Genomic DNA, 23159 nt, shown 5'->3' on the forward strand with positions numbered 1-23159 from the left:
AACTATAACTAATTAATTTACAGATTATTACATATAGAATAAAGCAAGTACATAAAAAAAGGCAGAATGAAGTAAGTTAATCACTTGGTAAGTCCAGTAGATGCCTTCTAGCTAGTTGCCCCTCAGCACTTTGCTCCTATCCCTGAGGCAAAGCAGATGGCAATAGAAATGCACAGGACCTTTATACGTTAGAAATGTTTTTCTTAAATATTCCCATATTTATGCCATTAGTGAAGGAGGCTCAGATAAACAGATCATTCAATAGAGATGTTTTTGCCTGTGTGAATAAAAGTAAGACCAAGTTAACATGACCTTTAACCTCTCAGCACAGTCCATAAGGGAAAGTCTTGCACATGTACAACAACATATCAAATGAACTTGCCTTCAGGATGTAAACAGGGGGCACTCTTATCTCAACTGAATACTTTGGAGGAGTTACTTTCATTAGCAGTCTCATTGGACATTAACCACTGTTATTTAACCAGTAAGCTTTAATTCAATACAGTCCCAAGACCTTCCCAAAGTGAGCTGTTATTATTATTATTTCACTTATAGATAATTGGGGAACAAAAGCCGTTTGATTTATACACCATTCTAATTCCTACTGATTTTAGGAGAAAAAATGAAACCAAGTAATTCAGATGTGACCCAAAAAGGATTTAAAATGCTGAACTATTGGTGGGCACGACCCCCCTGCCCCAAAATGCAGTAAGCAAACCTCACCATTGACTATTCCATGACCAAAATTATCCTTAATCCTGGAGCGCTTCTGCCAATTTCCAAGTTCTTCACTGACATGAAGGAGGGAAAAAAATACAGACATTCATCAGGTTCCACTGTTTGAGGTGGAAGCTTATCATTACTACTGACCTGCTGGAAAGCAGCCCTGCAGAGAAAGACCTGGGGGTCCTGGTGGGCAACAAGCCATGAGCCAGCAGTGGCCTCCCTTGTGGCCAAGAAGGCCAATGGTGTCCTGTGCTCTAGTTTTTGGTTCCTCAGTACAAGAGAGACGTGGAGCTCCTGGAGCAACCAGTGGAGTGCAATAAGGATGAATGGTCAGCTGGAGGATGGGCTGAGGGACTGGGCCTGTTTGGCCTCGAGAACAGATGATTGAGTGTGGACTTCTTCAATGTCTATCAGTATCTGAAGGAAAGTGTCAGAGCATGGAGCCAGGCTCTCTCATCAGTGGTGCTAAGCAACAGGACAAGAGGCAATGGGCAGAAATAGATGCACAGAAGTTCCACCTGAACATGAGGAAAAACTCTATTGTGTGGGTGACCATGCACTGGATCAGGTGCCCAGAGAGGTTGTGGAGCCTCCCTCACAGGAGATACTCAAGAATCATCTGGATGGGATCCTGTGCCAAGTGCTGCTTGAGCAGGGAGCTTGGACCAGTTGACCCATTGCAGTCCCTTCCAACCTCCCCCGTTCTGTGATTCTGCGATTTGCAAAACAAAGCAAGACGGCAGGACCGGGAGCCACTATCAACTTGGGAAAGAAAGAAAGAACAACGCAATTACTTTAGCCGGCCGCTCTCTCGCTGCGCACAAGAGCTTCCCACACGCCTGCGCGCGGGGTTCGGGGGCGGCTGCCGGGCGCGTGAGGGGCGGGCGGCTGCGGGCGGGGCCGGGCCGGGCCGGGCTGGGCTGGGCGGAGGCGGCGGGCGGGGCCGCGGCAGTCGGTGCGCGCTCGCCTTCCGCCTCAGTGCAGGGGGCGGCCGCGGTCGGGCCTGTGCCGGGGCGGCTGTGGCACCGCCGTCGCCGCTCTTCGGCTGCGTAACTCTTCCCCCGGCCCCTCCCTTCCCTTCCCCTCGGGCCCAGCGGCGGCGATGGGGTCCCGGGCGTCCACTCTGCTGCGGGACGAGGAGATCGAGGAGATCAAGAAGGAGACGGGCTGTGAGTGCGGGAGCCTGAGTGCGGCGGGGCGGGGCGGGGCGGGCAGTACCCGGGCTCGGCGGCCGGAGCGGGGCCACTCGCAGTCCCTGGGGCCGGACAGGCCCTGCCCGGCGCGGCCGCGGCGTTCGCGTCGGGGCAGTGCCCGGTCCCAGCCAGCGCAGCCCCCGGGGCCGGGCATGTGTGGCAGGCCCGCGGAAACCTGGGAAGCGCCTCTCGGTTCCCCCCCACCGCTGCCGGTGGCAGCAGCGAGATCCCAGCGGGATAGAAGGGAAGCAGTGCTCTTGGTGTGTGCAGTATTGTATTCGGTCAGAGATAACTCCTTGGGTTTTGAAGAGTTGTCTGTATCGATGCCTGATGCTGGAGTGTCTCTCAGTTTTTAACCCACAGAAGCTGTCGTTGGATAGTAATTTTTTCCCCCAAGTGTTATTTGTTTTATCGGTTAATGCTAAAATTGCCGTAAGGGTATTCAGAATGAATGCTGAGTAGTATTTAAACCCTAAAGGAAGTAATGTAACTCACGAGACATAAGTGTTATTAACTAAAAAGAAGTGAAATTCCTGTACTAGTCAGCAACTGGGTGAGCATTATTTAAGCTGGACTCTAATATTTAGATACTTTACCCTACAGTATTTGATCGAGTTATACTGCACAAACATAAAGTACCTTAGAGAAGGTGAAACTCCAGTGTTGTTAATTTGCCTGATAGAATGACTGCCTGAGAGTTCCAGCAAATGATAAGAAATGATTTAGTTCGACTAAATGATAATAAATGCAGGATGCCTTCCTAACTATCTGGGGAGCAGAGGTCATAACATCATAGGTATCACTTTGCTGTTTGTTTCTCCAGGAATGTTCTCAGGTTAACATGCTGTGCCCAGCTTTTCCAATTTTTCTTCTGAATATACATTCTGATCTGTTCTTGCTACTTGAAAATGCTTTCTTTGGTTTTCTTTCCAATATAAATGAGACCATATATTCTTCTTAAGTGTTAGTTTATTTGTGTCAGGAAAATGCTTGTCTACAGGAAAGGAGTAGAAGATTAAGAGAGCACTGGAGCTAGTGTAGTGGCAGGCTGAGTGAGTTAACATAGTTTCCATGATCCTTTTTCCATCTGTCATGAAAACCTTCTAGAGGAAAGCTGTGATAAACAAGTAGAAATGTCAAAGTCTGTTTATCCAGCAATAACTTTCTATGGCTTTTTTCTTTTTAATCACAAAGATCATGGTGTAAAGGAAGCCTCCTGTCATTTATAAAGATGCTTCAAAATCCAAACCCCAAATCTGGAATATTTTTCCAGAAGGTTTTACATTTTTCCTCATGCTGCTACTTGATTTATTGTCTGTGGTGTTTTATTCCTTAAAGTTTACTTACATGATAGTTAAATAAATACCATTTAGATGGCTATATAGGCATTGTAAGCAATAAATCCACTTGACTCTAGTTAGCCTCTAAATGCTCTTCTTGTATCATCAGAGGGTGATCAAAGTTATGACTGGTGGGTTTCAGCTTTGTGACCTGATGTCCATTCATTTCCCCATGTTTTTATCTAGTAAATTTTATAATTAGTACCACTTTGTTAACCAACCATTGCTAATCTCTGACTCATGCTTGCTTGTAAGTCATCACAGTGTGTCTCATTGACGTTATCAATCATTTTCTTCTTCTCCCCAGTCTGTAACTGCAGTTTAGGAATGTGATTTTTCTCTGCTTTTTATATTTCTCTAGGTAGATGGAAAATTCCACCAAGATGTTAGCACTGTTATACACTTCATACAGGTGAAAATATTTATACAAGGTGGGGAAAAAACCCAAACAAACACTACTTAACTGGATCGAAGTTCACAGGCAGAATGCTAAGGTAGTGTTACTGAATAGACTGCTGTGGTCTGTTGGAAACTTAATGCTGATGGTACTTTAGCTACTGAAGAGTTTGAGAAAGGGACTTTGTAGACATGAAAAAATCTGGCAGCATTACAAGTCCATCTTGAACTGGTGGTCTGATAAGTGCTCCCAAAGATTCCTTTTTGGCCTCTTTACTGTGAAATGTGTTTTCTACAGTTCATTTGGGGTACGTGTGTAGTACTGAGTAGAACCAACTTAACCAATTTGATTGAGTTCAACTGTGGAATTATATAACTTCTGCTCAATTTCATGTAGCACAAAACTGAATAGCTAATGATACTGACATGAGTGAGAAACTGTATGTTAATGTTCTTCAGCAGAACAGATAAAGAACATGTCTTTTAGGACACTAGAGGCATAGTCTTTCAAAAGCTAAGCAAATGACACAATCTCTTGAATGAAATTTGCTTGAATTAAAATTCTTCTCTTTTTTGTGGTAGTGAAAAGCACTTTGTAGGGTAAGTTCAGAGACATGTGCAAAGGTAATGCATGAGGTTCTCAGCAGCAGGTGCGAAGCCTGAAGTTGACAGTCCTAAACCTCACATGGTGTTGTCTGGAAAGTGTTTGCTTTGCATTTAAACATTTTGAGATTTGAGCAGGAAAACACCTTGAAGTCATCCTAATTGCTTTGATATTTCATTAACAACTATAAAAAAAAACAAAACAAAAAAACAGATGAGAGACCCAAGATGTTGCTTGTCTGCATTCTGTTGCAAGCTTTTGGAAAGCTGTTGGAATGTAACAGTATTCAAACTATTTGGTTCACACCCTTTGTTTCCATGCTTTGAAGCACTCTGCCTAAGGATTAATAATAAATTAATGCTCATACCTTAATTTGGGAGGAAAAAATGTTTGCATGGTAGCAGATAATAGATTTTTCTGATGGATATTTATATATTTTTCCAAGTATATATATATTTTTTATATGAGTTTATGCTACTGTTGTAGACAAGAATATGTAATTGCTAAAAGCTTTACAGTGATTTAACATAAGTAAAATAGAGAGAGCAACTCCTAATTTAGAGGTCTTGACCCAAAATTTTTAGGAGGATCTTAGTGGAGTAGCAGTATAAAATGGTGTTTCAGCTAATTTTAAGCCTTAACCGTAGCTTTTGAGTCATAACTTTAGAAGCAGTCATAAATTGCAGATCTTAACTCTCCTAGGTATTCAGGAGAATCTTTACTTTGCTTACAAATGCACTGAAAAATGCCCAGTGACACAGCTTTTGTGAGGGATGAGAGCCAAAAGGAAATTACGACAGAAGACAGTGGTGAACCTGAATCATCCTCCTTTTGCACAGAGCTGTGATATGCTTTTTGTCTAGAGTGACGTTAATGAAAATATCACTTCTCCTGTCAACAGCTATGGACTATTTCTCACATACTAGCTGGTACAGCGATGTTCCAAAAATGGAGATGCTGACATCAGTTTGGGAATGGTAGCTGAGTAGAATTCTCATCACCTTCTTTGTTTTCAGGGAGGAGTGGGAGTATGGGACTTCTAATAGATCTAACTCTAGCCTTCTTTTTTTCACCATCAGTTGTTGTTATGGTATCTAAAACATTAAATCAGAAATGCAGAAGGTTGAAGTCTTTATAGTACTGGTACTTGTTTTCTCTGTGTGTGTTGCTTAACTTGGAAGTGAGCAAGCTGCCCAGTCTTATCGTAGAGAAGTTGCTTGAGGTGAAACTGAGCAAATTGCCCAATCCTATGCAAAGAATGCAAGTTGCTGAGGAGACAAAAAGGCGGGGGGGGTGTGTTTGAAAACCCAGTTGCTGGCAGGTCGTGCTAAAGGAGAAAACTGTTGAACCTAAACAAATAAATAGCCTCGAGAAAGAAAAAACAAACCTGAAAAGAAACCTGCCTCACTTGTTACAGATCAAACAGCTAGTGTGCAACTTCTTCCCAAATAAGTTTGAGCAAGTAAGAGAAGCATTGTGCATGTCCTGGTGAAGGCTTTTTAAACTATTTAATCTGAGAATTACAGTAAGTCCTAGTTTAACATTGTAGACAATCACATCTTTACTGAATACACATTAACAGTCAATCAATCTTATTTCATGTATTTATTAAATTTATCAGAAGAGACTGAAAAGCCAAGATCTACTGTAGGGCCTTGTGGTTTAACCTCAGCTGACAAGTAAGTACCACACAGATGCTTCCTTAGTCCCTGTCAGGGTCAGGGTAGAAGCTCGGGGAGAGGGGAGGTAAAACCCATGGGTTGAGATAAAAAGTTTAATAATTGAAATAAAGTAAAATATAATAATAAATTTTAAAATGTCAATAATAACAATGCTAATACTAATTGTAATGAATGAGAAATAACACCCAAGAAAGACAAATGAAGCACAGTACAAGTACTGTACATAGTACAGTACTGCTCACCTCCTGTCGACCAATGCCCAGCCTGTCCCCAGACTGCAATTGGCCCCTCCTGGCCAATTCCCTCCAGAATTGTATTCACCGGACATGATGTTCTGCGAAGATCAGAAGATCCCTTTGGCCAGTTCAGATCAGCTGTTCTGGCTGTGCTCCCTCTCAGCTTTTTGTGCACCTCCTCACTGGCAGAGCCTGGGAAGCTGAGAAGCCCTTGGCTTAGGGTAAACTCTACCTAGCAACAGCCAAAACAACAGTGTGTTGTCATCGTTACTCTCCTATGAAATCCAGAAACCACAGCACTGTACCAGTTACTAAGAAGAGAATGAACTTTGTCCCAGCTGAAACCAGGACAAGTGTTCTTTCAGTGTTAAAGGAATTGCTATTCTATAGAGGTTCATCCCACTCACATCACAGACTAAAGATCTAGTTGTCTAATACCTTAGGTTGTCTAGTATCTTGGTAATGTTGACACAGTTATGCTGAACTTAATATTGCCTTTGTAATTTATGTTTCAAAGTGCAGATTTAAAGTCTGCAATAACTTTCTGCTTGCTTTGTAGCTCAACTCCTTCTCAAATTTCTTTAGAAATAGGCTTTTTTATTTTTAATTCCATGTCCTAGAACCTGGAAATTAATTTTCTGAGCAATTGGCTCCCACGTTGGGTGCAAAGGGTTTCAGTGAATGGGGAACATCAGGCTGGTGACCAGTCACTAGTAGGGTTCTGCAGGGCTCCATTTCAGGGCCAGCTGTTCTCCTCAACATCTTTGATGTTAAGGAGATGTTCTCCTTAATGTCTTTGTGAACAACTTGGATGCAGGACTGGAAGGCATACTAAGTTTGCCAGTGTCACTAAATTGGGAGGAGCTGTTGACTCCCTCGAAGGCAGAGAGATCTTAACAGAGGGCTGGGCACCAAAGTATTGCTGGTTGAATGCATGATCTAAAAAATACTATTAAAAATATAATAGTAAATAAAAACAAGAAATCTATCTTTGGCTCCAAGTTCTGGAACAAAACGTTCCTCATCTCTGCTCTCTGGTGAACAGTCATAGGACCAGAAGGAAAAGCATGAAGCTGTGACAGGGAAAGTTTAGGCTGGATATTAGGACAAAGTTCTTCACCCAGAGAGTGAATGGGTACTGGAACAGGCTTCCCAGGGAAGGGGTCACAGTACCAGCCTGACAGAGTTCCTTAAATGTTTGGGCAGTGTTCTCAGGCACATGAGGATGGTGCTGTGCAGGGTCAGGAGCTGGACTCCAGTGAGCCTTCTGGGTCTCTTCCAAGTCAGGTTATTCTCTTATTCTGTGAACCCCAAAATGTTCAGATTTCAGCAGTCCTGTAAAGGAAGAAAAGTAAAGTAAAAATTAAAGCCTTTCTGACCACTTGCCAGATGCAGAGAAACTGAGCTCACTTTCTGTCTTTAGGTGGAAAACAGACAATGGGAGTAGAGATAAGCAAAAGTTAAGGAAAGATTCTATAGCAGGGGTCTTTAGTCTCATGAGTGATATAGAGGTTATCAGTGTAGGCTGTGTTCAGATTATTTCTAGCTGTAAAGGAATTAAAGGAAATAAAGTGGAACTGTGAATCAAGTTTGTTTTTTTTTAATTGACGTTTACTGAGTCAGATAACCAAAAATTGTTAAAGATAAAAAATAGAAATGGGTAGAAGACGGAGTTAGACAGATTTTTGAAGAATGAGCTAATTTGTGGATTCTTGAATATTAAGCTGTGATTTATAGCTCATAAAGTCCCTAAATGCTCCTTGTCATGTGCTTTCAATGTAACTGGTTCTACGTGAACTCTTTTTTGAATACAGCTTCTGGCAACAGCAAAGTTCAGAGGTCTTCTCCTATGAGGAATCATTGACATGCTAATTTGTCATCTTCTTTCTTTTTTTCTTCAGTCTCCCACAGTCAAATCACCCGCCTCTACAGTCGCTTCACCAGCCTGGACAAAGGAGAAAATGGCACTCTTAGGTGGGTAATTCCGCTGTACTTGCATTGGCACATCTGTATTGGTGGCTTGCTGTTGCAGGATGTCTGCCTGTTTTTCTCATTAGTAAATCACTGAGGCTATTGTAACAAGTTTTTTCATAGCTACTGTCTACATGAAAGGTTTAATTGTTGAACTGAGGTGCTCTAAGTACCAACTGTCTTTACTGTTGTGTTGAAGGTTTGTAGTAGTTAATAGGAGAAAGTTCAGATTTGGTATTCAGAGTCTTATAAAAATGTTCAGAATTGTGAAACAACACTTTTAGATTGCTGTTTCTTACCTTTCTTTATATGTTGCTTCTACTATTTAATACAAGAATGGTTCTGCTGTGTCATCTTTATCCTGGCTTTCATAAGAAAAAAGATCTATACTTACTTGTCTCTGATATCCAGTGTCTTAAAACACCACTTGGATCTGCAATCCATTTACTATATTTAATTTTGCACCTCTTGTTGAACACCCATATCTATTAGTATGCTTAAAAATAAAAAAAGAGCTGGAACCAAGTCATTGTGACTAAACATTCTGTTATTTAAAGTGGTAGTGCAGAACATTCTAAGATCTTTAGTGTTTGTTTCCTATCTACAATTCGAAAGCTACAGAAGTAAACTGGTTTCTAACAGCTTAGTCAATTAAATAAAGATGACTCTTTAACTTTATCTGCAAAATATTTTTCATTTTGATGGACCAAGTCTGCTAGAAAATACTATTCCCAACTAAAAGGTAAACTCTGGTGAGATGATGGCCTGTTAAAATATATCCCTGCCTGCTGTCATTCCCTGCCTTTCCTGCTCTCATGGATTTTGTTTCCCATTCACCATATAGCCACAGTGGCACAGGAAAGCTGGAGAAGAATGCAGGAGAGAGTAGGAAGGAGAAAGGGACATCGTTGTAGCATAACATGAGATCTGGCTCCTACAGAGTTAATTTCTTTTATAGCAGCTCTCTCCCTGTCAAATTCAGTGATTCAGGCATCACCTGAGGTTTTGTATGTGAGCTTGTAAAATATGACTGCAGGATGCACTATAAACCCAGAAAAGCTATAGGCCTACCTTTAAACCAGCCTAACTGTAATGCTGCAATCACCTCTTAAAAGATCAAAGTGGCAAGTTGTAAGACACATGGTCTTTGGCAGTACTTTGGGCTTACTGCAGTTTCCTTTCCTGAAGGAAATGCGCAGTTCCTTCTGGTGCCACGAATTGCTGACTTCTCAGCATTTAAGTAATTGGATGTGGAATTGTATGGTAAACAGGACTACAGAGTGATTATTTTGGGTTAAAAATACTCTCCTTCCCTTTTTGCCTTTTGTGTAGGTTTTGAGGCTGATTGACTCCGGTGATTTGGACTGTGGCTGTACTGTAAATATCTAGACTTGCATAGCTGAAGGGATGACTAAATGGATTGTGCACGTAAAAAATTGGCTTGGGATGCGATATGCAGGAACTTCCAAAAGCCCGCTCTGACACTTCAACCAATGCATTTAAATTGTAGCATTGGCAATTCTGATGTAGAGATCAACTGATGAGATTGTGGATAAGGTTAATACTCCTTATGTTTAAAATTATTTTGAAAAGAACATTAACAGCCTTTTCAAACTTTATATGTGAATTTAATATTCATTGATGAATAAAGGTGATGGCTACTGAATTAGTCTAGCACAATTTGAACCTAGGACGTGCTCTTCCTCATCTCTTGCATGTTCTCCAACACTAAATTCACTTACTGAATCCATAAGGTTTGTATAAATGTCAAAGTGATTGTACTCAGTTTATGTAAGAGGAGTAATTGATTAAATATGCTATGAATGTCTGTTGCACAATGCTTAGTTTCATGGTATTATGCATCAGGAGGAGGCAGACTTCTATTGTTGATAATCATGTAGTACTTAGGAAAGGAAGTGGAGGTTGTTTGGGAAATCCTAGCAACCGTGCGTATTATGATCTCTTGACTTGCAGTCTTGCCCCCTAAGCACAGCCCACTCTCAAACATGTCTGACTTAAGAGTGGCATTCAATTTTTTAAACTTGTTTTGGTACTCTCAAAATGCAGTTTTGTAAGTTTAAGTAATGGATAACTACTTCCTGAAAAATAGATTGAGGAGAGAGCAAGAACTACAGCTTGGAAGGTCATAGATGTTGGTTTCTGAGATACGGATCAAAGAGAACTTGATGCTTTAAGACAAGTAAGAAGAAGTTATCACTTGCTTACTACCACCAAACAGTTCAGAGGGTATGTCTTCCGTTTGTTTCCTGTGAGCAAGATTTATTGTTTCCGTAAGGATGACTTGCACCTTTGATTTACAAATCAAACATGACAAAATCACTCATGTGACCATGATTAGGAAAAGAAATGTCAGTCAGTTCTTTATGGCATGAAATAAATCTTTAAATGTGTACCACACTTCTGAAGAAGGGCAAAGTAAAGAGCACTTTGTACAGAAAATCTGATAGATGATGATTAATCCTGGTAGTTCTGGAACTATAATCAAAAGCAGAAATCTTTCATAGCCAGATATTTCTATCCAGTGTACTTATGTGCAATTTCAAGGTACTTTGTTTTTAAAGAGTTACAGAAATGAAATATTAGAGATGGTTATTGATAAAGACAAAACTTGGTCTTCAAAAAGTTTTTGGTTTTTGCTTCCTTTTTTCCCCTCTCACATATTTATTCTCTAAGTGACTACAGCCATTTTTACCTGTAAAGATAAAAATATCAGGTTTACCTTCACCTTTCTTTAAAAGTGTAGAAAAATTTTGTAATTTTCCTTAGCTTCACTTTTTCTAAACAAAATGAGTTTTTCTAAACAAAACCATGTTGGAAAAGACAAGACAAAACTGTTCTTGAAAATTCTTTTGTCACCTTTGATTTAAATATTGTGACATGCAGAGTTGTCAAAACAAAAGATTGATACCCTTGGTTGTCCATAGCTACATCTAAATTGTGAAATCTGGAATATACTTGTTCAGTTTACATCCTAACTATAGCTCAGGAGGAAAAGAGTGCATGTTTCCTTACTTACATGCTGATTTCCAATATGGGGAAATAGTATAGCATGAACAGGGCAAGTATGTGATTGCTTAGTGAGTCTTCCTGTTGGGCTGGTACTGCAGCATACACCACACAAGAATACCTTTGTTCCAAAGCTTATCAACTAGTAAGTAGCTCTAGACAGACATATAGAGAGCTGTAAAAGGAGGTACTTATGTACACTGCAATCTTTGCCTGTAACTTTTGTATGGAACCTCCCACTTAACAGTAGTTTCTGAGGCACTGGGGAAAACACAGGTTAAGCACTTGAGAAGTGGTTTTTACTGTACAGTAATTGATATAGCCTGGTAAGCATAGAAGAAGGAAGGATCTGAAAGCTGGTAGCTACAGAGAATAGACACACTGAGCTGTTTATACATGTCTTGTGTTTATGAAAGCTGTTCACACATGTCTTCTGGAGAACTTCAGAAAGCCTCTGATCCTGAGAGAAGGGTAACATGAGCCAGCCAGGCCATCTGTCAGTCTTTGTCAGCTGACTGAACCATCTGGGTCTGGAAAGATGTCAGGCTTGGTCTTATTAGTTAAAACAGATACTTCAAGATTGCAAAACGTAAAAGCTAGCTCTGTGAATGTGGAATTCTTTACTTTTGCTCAAGCAAATGCAAAGCATTTTTAGCTTTATCTAAAATAGAAAAGACAGGAAGGATATGGGTTTGGATTGGAAAAGACAGGGTACAAGAATAGACTATACTTGCATCTTCAACCACACTTTATGCATGCTGCCTTTTTTCTTCCCTTCCTTATTGCTCATCTAATTATCACCTTTTTACATACTCCTTGGCCTTACATTTATGAACCAATTAGTGCTGTGATAGTTAAGCAACTTTTAACATTTGCATAGAGCATGCGTAAGGATGGAGTTAGATGAGATGGATGACACAATTGTGAAGGGCGGGGATATTGGTATTCTTTCCCCGTAACTTCTCCAGGCTGCCAGCACCTCATTGTCAGCTGTGGTGCTCTTAGACTTTTTTGAAGTTTTTGAACTGCCTCAAGTTGTGAATTCCACAGAAAGCTAATTGGAGAGGGGGAAGGTAGGGAGTTTTTTATAGGGGATACGATAGACGATCAAAAGGTTAGATGAATGCAAAGCTGATGCTAGCAAAGGGAATGGAGCAATGGAACCTCTTCAGCAGTAAGCTCTTAAATATTTTTGACTAATTTGCATAATACGCCTTACTGCTTTTAGTTATTTCCCTTCTTCAAGTCATTTCTTGTTACCTGTATAGTCTGGGCATCTTTTCTTTTTTCTACCACTTCTGATGCTCATATATATGGGAGTTTTTTCCTTTCCATTATTATACTTTCCCTCAGCTCTAGATACCCCTCCTCATCCCTGTCACCCTGAACAAATAGAACAGCGTTTTGCTAACATCTAGAAGTAACAGGAGAATGAACAACCAGAAACAGAAGGAAAAAAAGGGTCTTGTAGGCTTTTTGCAGTCTTTAGAATCAGGCAGAACTACCTTTACAGCAGGGATCTGCTCTGTGTCTTGGAGGGAATACTCATGCTTAGGAACACTTGTCTTGCTTAGACTCTAGAAATTCTTAGCTGCAAATGACATCTAATTGTGAATACACTGGCGTATGTATTAAATGGTTGGCCTACATAATGTCCACATGCAATTAAAGGTGGCTTTGCCTGTTGCATTTAAGCAAAGATTTCATAAGAGCCAGGTTCATGTAAGGATACCTTAAGAGGAGCCTTGTTGCCCATGAACACAGAAGAAGTAGAGGGTATTAAATTTCATGTAAGTGCCAGCTTCAGCCAGGTGAAGTTGGTCCCTAATGACTGCAGGAAAGCTTAGCTTTATAAAGTGAGAATAACTTGCCTCACATTCATTTGCTTTTATGGCTGTTGCAGCTATTTCAGTTATAACACTCACTCAGTAATGTGCTCTTAATAAGCAAAAGTGCTCTACTGCAATCCTGATAATGACAGGACAAATAGATTTGAAACCAGGGAATTATTTGTGGTTAATTGCTAATCTCCTGTTAGAAAACAGAATCACTGGAGGCTGAATACTAAAAAGTCATTATATGCAAGTAAAAGTTTCTGAAGGATTAGGATTTTGGTCTACATGGAAGAGAGAGCAGCTGCTGCTTTTAGGTTATAAAGTTAGCATTGACATTGAAGTTCTGCTGTTAAAATACTGTTATTAGGACATAGGCTTTCCACAACACTGCATCTCTTGCTTAAATCATTAATGCATACTTTGCCCTTCGGCAATAGCTTAAAATGCTGCAGTCCTGAAGGGCCTGGTAACAAGTTGATCATGCTAAACAGATGTTAACTTTGCCTATTAAAAATAACACGGGACCTGGTCAGAGAAGTTTGCTGGGATAACTTAAAAATATGGTCAGGTCACTCTGTTAGAAGTTCATACAGTTTAACAAGATTGCACTGTAATAAGGATTCTTAACAGTGCTGTGGTGGTGACTGGGTGCAAAAAGTGCTTTAGAATACATTTAAAACTAGAACATTTTGCTTCTCTGCCTTTCCCAAGCCAGACTGGTGGTAAAGTCAGCCTATTTCTTTTTTACCCTTTAATATCACAGCAATATAAAAGGCTTTTATACTTAAATTATCTCAAAATTTCGTTGTGTTTACTAAGCCAAGTTTTTGGTGTAATGATGCCATGAGTCAGACCTTGTTGCCAGTTTAGTTAGTGAGCATAGTTTTGAAAATTCAGCAATCAAGTTTGAGACTTTGACCCCAATTTCAAAATCAGCAAGACTGCATTTGACTTGAAGGGAACTGCCAATATTTCTGGAGATTGGGCAGGAAACGTCAAGTTACACATCCAGACATAACAGGGTGGGACTTTCTTACAGCTTAACCCCCTTGCTGTTTGCAGTTTAAAATCTAGATGATTATGAAGTGCATCTTTAACTAACTGATAAGTTGCTGTTTTCTGTTGTAAGGAAAAACGAACCAAGCAAACCTGCTCACTAAGATACATTTGGTGTGTTTGCCTTGGTCACACCAAGATTACCCACTCTGCTGTCACTGACAGTCTGTCAGGTTGAAAGAAAAATCTTAGCGCAATTCTAATAGGAGAATGAAGCCTGTGTTCATGTCATACTGTTCTAAAATGTGTATGCAGTACAGCTCACGATGTCTTTCAGATCAGAAGAATAATAGTGTAAGCATAGCTGTGTTTATATTGTGCTGTGTACAAATAATCATGACCAGAAAATAGAATGGCTGGCAAAAGCATTGAGTACTTGCCTCTACTGGTGAAATTATATCTGGTGTACAGGTACCTGTAAAAGTGTAACATTGCTAGTTTAAAAGAGGAATACTGCTTGGTTGAAGCGAAAATAATCTGAAATTTGGTATTTATAATAAGATAAAGATTTCTTGCATAAACAAACAAACAAAAAATCTATCAAAACAGGCTAATGACCTACAGTATGCTTAAAGAAGTATGGTATTCTTCCAGAATCTGAAATAAGGCAGTCTAGAAAAGTCATGACAACTCATATGAATAAGTACCAAAATAAGTATTTAAAAACTCCAATGAATATTTTCATTGAGCCGGAATTTCTTTCAAAACAACTTCAGAAGCTTTCCTTTTCTTATATTGCAAACTAGTTGGCATCATTACAGTGAAGTTTCTAGCACAAATGATGTTAGTGTCTGAGAAATGTTGTTAACGTGATAAATGAGCACTGCTAGTTTGTAATGCAATACAGGTTTGGCATTGTCTTTTATTTTGCCATTAGTCATAAAGAAAACATGATTAAAAAAGTTGCATTTTCAAAATCACCAAATGTCTTGCTGCAGAAATAGGATTCCACTGATGTTTTACTGTAAATTCTTTTTAAGCAACTTCTCTGACTTCAACTTTATGCTGACTGGTTGTGTATTTGCTTTCCTTAGCCGTGAAGATTTCCAGCGGATTCCAGAGCTTGCCATCAATCCACTCGGAGACAGAATTATCAATGCCTTCTTTCCAGAAGGGTGAGTTTCAACAAACTGAATTTATGAGCAGGCCCAAAATTTGTGGTTTGTCAGAAGTTTTCATAGAAGTGAAATGCTGATAGTTAAAGCACAGAATTTGGATTGACTAATACCTGAATACTTCAAACTTGCCATGAAGTGTATGTGGGTACATAATTTCCTCAGCATATTTTAATTCTCTTAATGAGAAATACTTTACAACTTTACAAGACTTTTTTGGGCTTTATTTATTGACAAACTCAGGCTCCTGTCACAGTTTTCCACTCTTCTTCTTAAACTACTGAACACTTATGAAGAAATTCCTGGCCGTGTATAGAATTTGGTTCTTAAAGCAAACTTGTATCAACACTATTCTGTGCAAAGCAGCATTACAATTAACTAATTTGGTCTTACTGTATCTGATATAGTAACTGTACCATTGTTATTACTTTGTCTTTTGGTTGGTTGATTTTAGGTTTTTATTACATTTAGACATAGATTATGACATTTGTAACACAAATCCAAAGAGATGATCAAATTTTCAATATTGTCTCTCTTCATTATGCCTTTCTGGATTGTCCTATGGAATCTCTTGAACACAGTTGCTATTACTGATTGATGAAGGTTGGATTGTCTGATCAAGTCATAATAACAGCTAAAACGAGGCAGGGTTTACTGAACAGAAACAAGGCATCCTGGGAAGTACTTACATGGCTGGTTCCCAGAGAAACTAGAGAACTCTTTGTCAGAGAGCACTGAGCAATGACAGCCCCACAGGCAGGGGCCAAGAGTGACAGCAAAGTTGGAAGGGGTGCTGTACTTGCTGAAGAAGGGCACACACCTGAACACAAAAGCAGAGCAGGCCCAGTGACTGCAGTCAGGTCGGCCAGTCTGACAGTGCTGAAACTGTAGCAAGTCAATCCAGATCAGCAAGATAGCTCAGGCACGGTTAAGGGTGAGGGCTTCAGCTTAAATAGATTTTGCAGGTCAGGGAAGGAGAGCCCTCAGTAAGATTTCTCACAGCTTCTGGTTTTTTTACACTTCATACTTTGTAACAGCACAATCCCAGTGTGCAACAGCATAGGCAGCCAAACCCTGGGGAGGTGAGAATAAGAGTTCACATGGTCTTGGTGCTTTGGATATTAATAGTCTTCCTCACTGAAATGAAGAGCTTGTATAAGGTATGCCAAAAACTGACCTGCTGAATTCTTACACAGAGAGGACCAGGTGAATTTCCGTGGATTCATGAGGACACTAGCCCACTTCCGACCCATAGAAGATAATGAAAAGAGCAAAGACCAGAATGGACCAGAACCACTGAACAGCAGAAGTAACAAGCTCCACTGTAAGAAATATGAACCTTCCTATAGAATCAATTATTTTTCCATCTTCTTTTTGGTTGGGTTGGGGTTTTTTTCCCCCCTTAGGATTGGAGGGAAGTGGCTTGAGATTTCCCGCACAGTTATTTCCTGTGGAATGATCCCTTTTAATGCCTAATCTTCTGAAAAGCTTACTTGGAACCTTATCTGTTCAGAATGTCAACAATTGAGCCATTGTTTTATTAGAATTTGTTGGAATTAGTTGACTCTTGAGTAATATACATACTTTGCAAGATGTCTCATAACAGAAGTGTGTTTCAAAATGGTTTGTATCAAAATTATTTCAGATTTAGAAGCCATATCCCATACATGAATAAGTGTTTATGCTTATTTCTCCAGTACTTCCATATAATTCTGCTTTTTTTCCCCACCTTCAGCTGAGTACTTTCCCAAGTATTGGATATCTGCCTACAGTTTATGAGCAGAATGCTCTTTCTTGCTAATCAAAGTTGGCAACAGTCCTCACACTTAAAATTTGTCATATCTCATCCAGAATATAGTCAAAAAGAAGGAATGATCATGTAAAAACGGTTGGCTCTGAAATTAAAGGTCTGAATGTATCCTAGTGATAATTATTCTTCCATGACTTGAGGTTTTTAGGAAATATCCTGCAAGCAGAGTGCTTGTGAACAAAAAAAATTTCCATTATTGGCAGTAATGCTATTCCTGTGTGTGCTAACAATACTTTATGGAACTGAGGATGAGTTTTATGGTGAATTAAAATTCTAAGCTAATTCTCTTAAAATAATTTACAAGTACTTAGTTTTGTTGGTTTTCTTTCAGATACATCTATTATTATGAATATAAATAACATCACTTGAATTTAACTGTTCCTTCTCTTTCTTTCTTTCTTCTCTGTAGTTGCCTTTCGATTATATGATCTAGATAAAGATGACAAAATTTCCAGGGATGAGCTTCTCCAGGTAAATAGTACAGGGCTGCTTTGAATGACTTAATCATGATGATCTCTGTCACTTCATACCCACTTAGAAGAGGGGAGTTGCAACGGTTTTCTCAAAAGAGCTGCTGGAGTAATGTGGTGGCTTTGCTTACCTCTGCCTTAAAGCTTTAAATATAGTATGGGACTTTATTCTTCTTTGGTAGGCTAGGCAGATACTTTGCTAGTGGCACCTAAACACTCAACAAATAATACACTAAGCTCCTTAAAAACTACCTTCTGTAACTTTCAAAGGTGCTTCTAAAAGGATTTCAAAAGGACAGTCACTGAGGTGGATTAGGTTGTTTGCCTGATCCTCTGTGCATCCTCTGTACACAATAAAACTTCTTGAAATTGCAGCAAAGGTAATCAAAGTTCATCAGTTCTGCATATGTATGAAACTAGGCTTGTGCTAGGAGTAATTACACGCTACTAATCCTGGGAAGTACACATGACAATTTGTGGTTCCTGATGTAAGAAAAGGATTGCTTTTGACTGGAACTGCCCTCTTCTATCTGCTCAGAAAATGCTTTACTGAACGTGGAGGGTAACGTTCAGGCACTGGACCATGTGCCTTCAAGATTCCTGTAGGCAAACATCTCAAACAGCAGATACTCAATCAAATGCTGGTATGTTTTCTGGGGGAAAAAGTAGAAGCATTGGACAAAATTACTCATTCCTAGTTTCAAAAATTTTCTCTTGCTTCTGCCTTTTCCTGCTGCCTAGTGAAAAAGCGGGATTCTTTGTCAGTGGTGGCTGCAAAAGATACCTGTATTTCCTGAAAGACTTAATGTACAAAGGACAACAGAAGTCTGGCTAGAAATTAATTCAGTGAAAAATCTTGTGTGGTGTTATTTTGACAGTACACATAAAAAGAAAACACTAAGAATGCTTCTGTTCCTATGTCAGTGATAGTTATTTTGTATGCTACAGGTATTACGGATGATGGTTGGTGTAAATATTTCTGATGAACAGCTGGGCAGCATTGCTGACAGGACAATCCAGGAAGCTGATCAAGATGGAGATAGTGCCATCTCCTTTGCAGAATTTGTAAAGGTTTGTAAACTATGTTTTTAATGACTAAGTGAAGCTGCTCAGTAATGAGCAAGTCGTTCAGACAAATGCAAATGGGAACAGAGAGGAAGTAATTGAAATAGTTGTGCCTGCATTTGGGCAAAGCCTTCTGCTAGCTTTTTATTAGACCTTTATTAGTCATGTTTTGGTTTTTTAATACTGTCAGGGTGCTAATAATTAGTCCACATATTTCTTTATACTCTTAAATAAAGCTACAGCCCTGAATATACTGAAGAACTTTCGCTTTTTGTTTTGCAGCTTCTTTCTACGCAAGTAACCTGACTATCACAGTTAGAACAGGTTAATTCTTCTGCTGTAATAGCACTGATCAGCTTTCACGGGTAGATTTCATCTGCTAGCAACACAACTAATACTGGTATTCAAGGTCCTAGCTCTGGTACTTTGAATTACATGTTGTAATAGTCTGAAATAGGTAATAGTAGGGAGCCATTTTAGATAGTCAGTGGAGAAAGTTATCCTGTAGCAGAGCAATTTCAGCTGTCTAAGGGGATACTCTTGACAAGAGGAACTAGGCTTGGAGATAACAAAAAGGCAACGGAAACAAGTTGCAACATGGGAAATTGTGGTTTGCTCTAAGGAAAACATTTTACAAGGAGGATGGTCATAGCTTCTGAAAGATGTAGAAATCTTTCTTCCTTGGAGATACTTAAAGCTTAACCAGGACAAAGCCCTGAGAAACTTGATTCAGTAGGCCCCGCTTTAAGTAGGAATTGAGGGATTGGACTGAAAGACTTCCAGAGGTCTCATCAAACATAAATTACTTTCATCTTGGAGCACTGAAGTCTGCTTCCTGAAATAGCCTGGAGCAGAGTAATGTCTTCATGCCTCAGTGTTAATAGCAATTTAGTGAATGAATTTGCCTCCCCAGTTTTACAATGATCTAAATTAGTGGTGCTCTGGTCTTGATTTTGCTCTTCAATGATTGCTCACATCCCTTTCTTTACTCCATTCTCCCTTGTGTTTCCTGGCTGGACATTATACCACACAGTCTAGTTTTGGAAATCCAGGCCTTTCTGTGCTGTTGGCAGACTGAAACCACATGAGTTACATTTTGATTGGCCTTCTTGCGGCTTTGATGGCTAAGTTCCTTCCCTTGGATGGACCTTAGCCCACAATGAGAAACAGCAGTCTCCATCTAGATGAAGGACTGGCATGCTGAATTGAAGACATCCCACGTTCCTGCCCATTCCCTCACTACTAGAATAAGAAACCTTGTAGGAGAGATGTACAGTAACTTAAGTAGCTGTTTCTCAATTTTATTGCAGGTTTTGGAGAAGGTGGATGTAGAGCAGAAAATGAGCATTCGATTCCTTCACTGATGGATGGAGAGCCTATTCCTTTCTACTCCAACTATGTAATGAATAGAACTTCATTTTCTCCTTAGCACCATAACCCAGAGCATTGCTACTGGTGCATATACAGTACATCTCCAACCCCTCCCTGATTTGTTCTACCAATGTGAACATTCCCTGTGCAACAGGAACGAAGGGAAATGGCTACCATGCAACTTGGAAAAGGAGCTTTTTTTAATGCTGTCCATCCTGGGTTTTTTGCCCTTTTTCTTGTCTCCTTCTGCACTACCGTTTTAGTAAAAATGTCTCTCCTTAAACACTACTGTTTAATCTACAAACTGATTCTTCTGAGCTCTGAATCTGAGAATAGAAAAACAGGAACATGCCACAGAAGTGCCCTCTGAAACATTTCAGAGACAAGCATCTACTCACATACTAGGTGCATTGATAATTCACTTTTGCCACATTACAGCTGCCTTTTTTAAAAAGTATTTTTGCCCCTTTCCCATTTGGCTCTTTACATGCAGACTTGTTTCTTCAGTGCTTCTAAGTCTGCCTTTTACTTGAGAACTTCTCAATTTCTATGGCTTCATTGTACAACTAGCACAAATGCATGATGATAGCCAAGAGTACTTTAAAGTACTGTGAATAGATTTTGTTCTTTGTGGAATGAATTCTCGGGGACAATAGTAGAATCTATGGTGGTAGATTTTCTGGGACAGGTTGTGGTATTCTCAAAAGGAATAGGAAATCTGCACTATGTCACTTGAACTGTTCTAGCAGCAGAGGCAGAAACTTGTTTCTTTCCTTTGCATAGCTTGCAGGCTTGACAGCTGGTGGACCATGAAGTGTCCTCTCCAGATTGTTTTCGTCTAAGATCCCTCCCCTCATCAGGGTGGTTTTGCTTCTGAAAGTGTACAAAATGCAAGAAAACCAGTCGTGCTAAAATCTGGATTTGTAGTTCTGTAACTGCCCCTGGTAACAGTGTCGTGAAACACGAAATTGTGAAACTTGATTTTATAGGGTTTTTTCCCCCAATTATGGTGGCCTGCATAATGAGTAATTATTTATATTTTCCAGTATGAAAGTCCTAGTCTGTTATATTTGTGTTGAGGGTGGTAGCTGTATTTAAGAAAGCTCTGGTATAAGAATACAATTTGGGAAAGATCATATTATCCCAAATATTTCAGAATGTATTTCTATAAAAATCTCTTTGCAAGTGTAAGATGATTAACACTATTAATGTAATGATGATAAATTAAAGAGATCGGAATCCTTGAAGGTTCAATAGTAACAATTTTCTGTGGCTAGATTGACAAATGATCTCGTGTAGTTCAGCTGGAGCATTCCACAATCTGGGAGATACTTCCAATAAAACCAAAAAATCCTGGGAGCTTGTTTGTTGAAGAATCGGTGTTATAACTGCTTCTCTGTCATGTGTTAATGTTTCTATAAATACTTACCGGTCTCAAAACTACTGTTAAATGTGCATTTCCTTTTTTCTCAGTTCCTTCAATCATCACTTTCGTTGAAAAATAACATGCAAGTCTCTGAAGGATTTTTGATTTGTTATAAATAAAGAAATTCAAAAGTAAAATGTTGCACTTCATAGTTTTGCAGAGTGCAGCACAGTTCCAGAAAGAAATGTAAATTAAAAAGCTCTATTCTGTATGAGAAAGAAACATTATACTTTTATAACTGCCTCATGTAAAATAGGAATGTAACAGTACTAATGAAAAGTAAAAATTGCTTGTAGCTTTGTGATTTGCTTAGAAGTAGGTGTTGCTGTCTTCTGACACTATAGTTGTAACCTACAGTTGTGCCTTATTGTCCCAGTGAGACTGGATATTGTATTTATCAATCCATAAATAAACCTTCTACTGTATAAACAAAAATCAAAATCAAACCATCCCCCAGCTCTTCCTGTAGGGCAACCAACTGTCCTTTAATTACTGGAAAAGCTAAATACCAGTAAGAATGGTGCTAGCAGGTCTTACAGATCAGTTTCTTGTAACTGAGCTTATTTTCAGAGTCTTGATAATCCTTTCTTCTGCTGGCAGAAACCAGTGAATGTCCTCTTCTGAGCTCCAGAAGAGGACACACAGACATTTCGTGACATTTGTTCCTACAAGCTCGCACCTCAGATGTCAGAGATTTTTGCTAATGTGCTTGAAGGTGAACACAAATAGTCTAACACATGTACCACAAAAAATCCCCATAACACAATTGATCAAAGAACAACCAACCTTCCTAGAATAAAAGAAAGATTCTCAACTACCAGAATCTAACTTCGCCATTAGCAGAATAAATCACGTGTAAATAACTATCTTACTCAATATTCTGAAAACTATATATATAACATATAGTTTAAAAGGTGGTAGACAGTAAGAGGAGTTTTAGAGACCTGAGCTCTTAAATTTTTTAAATTTAACTAAGCTGTACAGATACAAGCAGATTTCCACTAAAGTAATATTTTTGGCATACCTGATTCTTATAAAAGTATTTTGTCTTGATAAAGATCATCTTGAAGGTGAATGTGTTGGCAGCTCAGAGACAGAGCTACTTAATATTTCATCTTTGTCTTATGAAAAGTAGTACAAGGGCTAGAATTTTAAATACAGATGAACCATTCTCCAGTCTACTGAGGGAGAGTCTTATTTTCAAATCTGCAGCCAGGAGTTTATGTTGAGGCTGGCTGGAGGCTTGACTGCAGAACTATTGGTTGCAGCTGGTTACCAGAGTATTGTGAAGACCGTAGAAAGCAGAAATAGGTTTGATATCTAATCAGTACTGAAACCTATAGGCCCCTTAGCTTGGCAACAACTGGGAAAAGAAAAGAATCCAAATACAGGATTTGACTCATGAAGAGCAGGGGTAAAAATTATGTTCTGTAATTGTAGAATGGAACATAAAAACGTGTTTGTGGTTCTTTGAAACTGGAGCTTTGCTTGCAAATAGAATGTGGGCATAGTAGTGAAGTTAGCAAAAGCGTTTCATTCCAGTCTGCTCTAAAACGTGACGCCGCAGAAAAGCTTTGTATTAAATGTTTGAACACACGTGTTAAGATTTCGAGCTAAATGGTTTGTAGTAATGTGGGATGAATCACGGTGAGACGGGGGTGTTTCTCGAGAGTTTTCTGAATGGGTACGTACTCCTCTTCACACTCTTCAATGCATCCACCCGTCAGCTTGAAGTGCAAAATTACCGCTGCTAAAAAAAATTTAAAAAAAAATTACGGATGACAAAAACCCGGCAGAATGACTGAAGGCAGAACGACTGAAGGCCGCCTTTCGGAG

The 23159-nt window shown here is 39.4% G+C and overlaps 1 protein-coding gene across 1 annotated transcript; it reads left to right on the forward strand.

The window, feature by feature from the left end:
- Positions 1-1668: 1668 nt before the first annotated feature.
- On the forward strand, positions 1669-21618 carry CHP1 (calcineurin like EF-hand protein 1). Its single transcript, XM_066552303.1, has 7 exons — positions 1669-1895; positions 8079-8151; positions 15101-15181; positions 16378-16505; positions 17401-17462; positions 18410-18532; positions 19837-21618. The coding sequence occupies exons 1-7, from the start codon at positions 1829-1831 to the stop codon at positions 19888-19890; spliced, it is 588 nt and encodes a 195-aa protein (XP_066408400.1). The 5' UTR covers positions 1669-1828; the 3' UTR covers positions 19891-21618.
- The last annotated feature ends 1541 nt before the right edge of the window (positions 21619-23159 follow it).

The sequence above is a fragment of the Molothrus aeneus genome, chromosome 6 (genome assembly GCF_037042795.1).
Source record: "Molothrus aeneus isolate 106 chromosome 6, BPBGC_Maene_1.0, whole genome shotgun sequence".
NCBI lineage: Eukaryota > Metazoa > Chordata > Aves > Passeriformes > Icteridae > Molothrus > Molothrus aeneus.

Bases quoted from the DNA above. Each gene is read 5' to 3' on its own strand.
- CHP1 (XM_066552303.1), top strand. From the start codon at position 1,829: ATGGGGTCCCGGGCGTCCACTCTGCTGCGGGACGAGGAGATCGAGGAG. The intron at 8,152-15,100 runs GTGGGTAATTCC...TGCTTTCCTTAG, and splicing joins GGAGAAAATGGCACTCTTAG to CCGTGAAGATTTCCAGCGGA. The intron at 17,463-18,409 runs GTAAATAGTACA...TGTATGCTACAG, and splicing joins CCAGGGATGAGCTTCTCCAG to GTATTACGGATGATGGTTGG.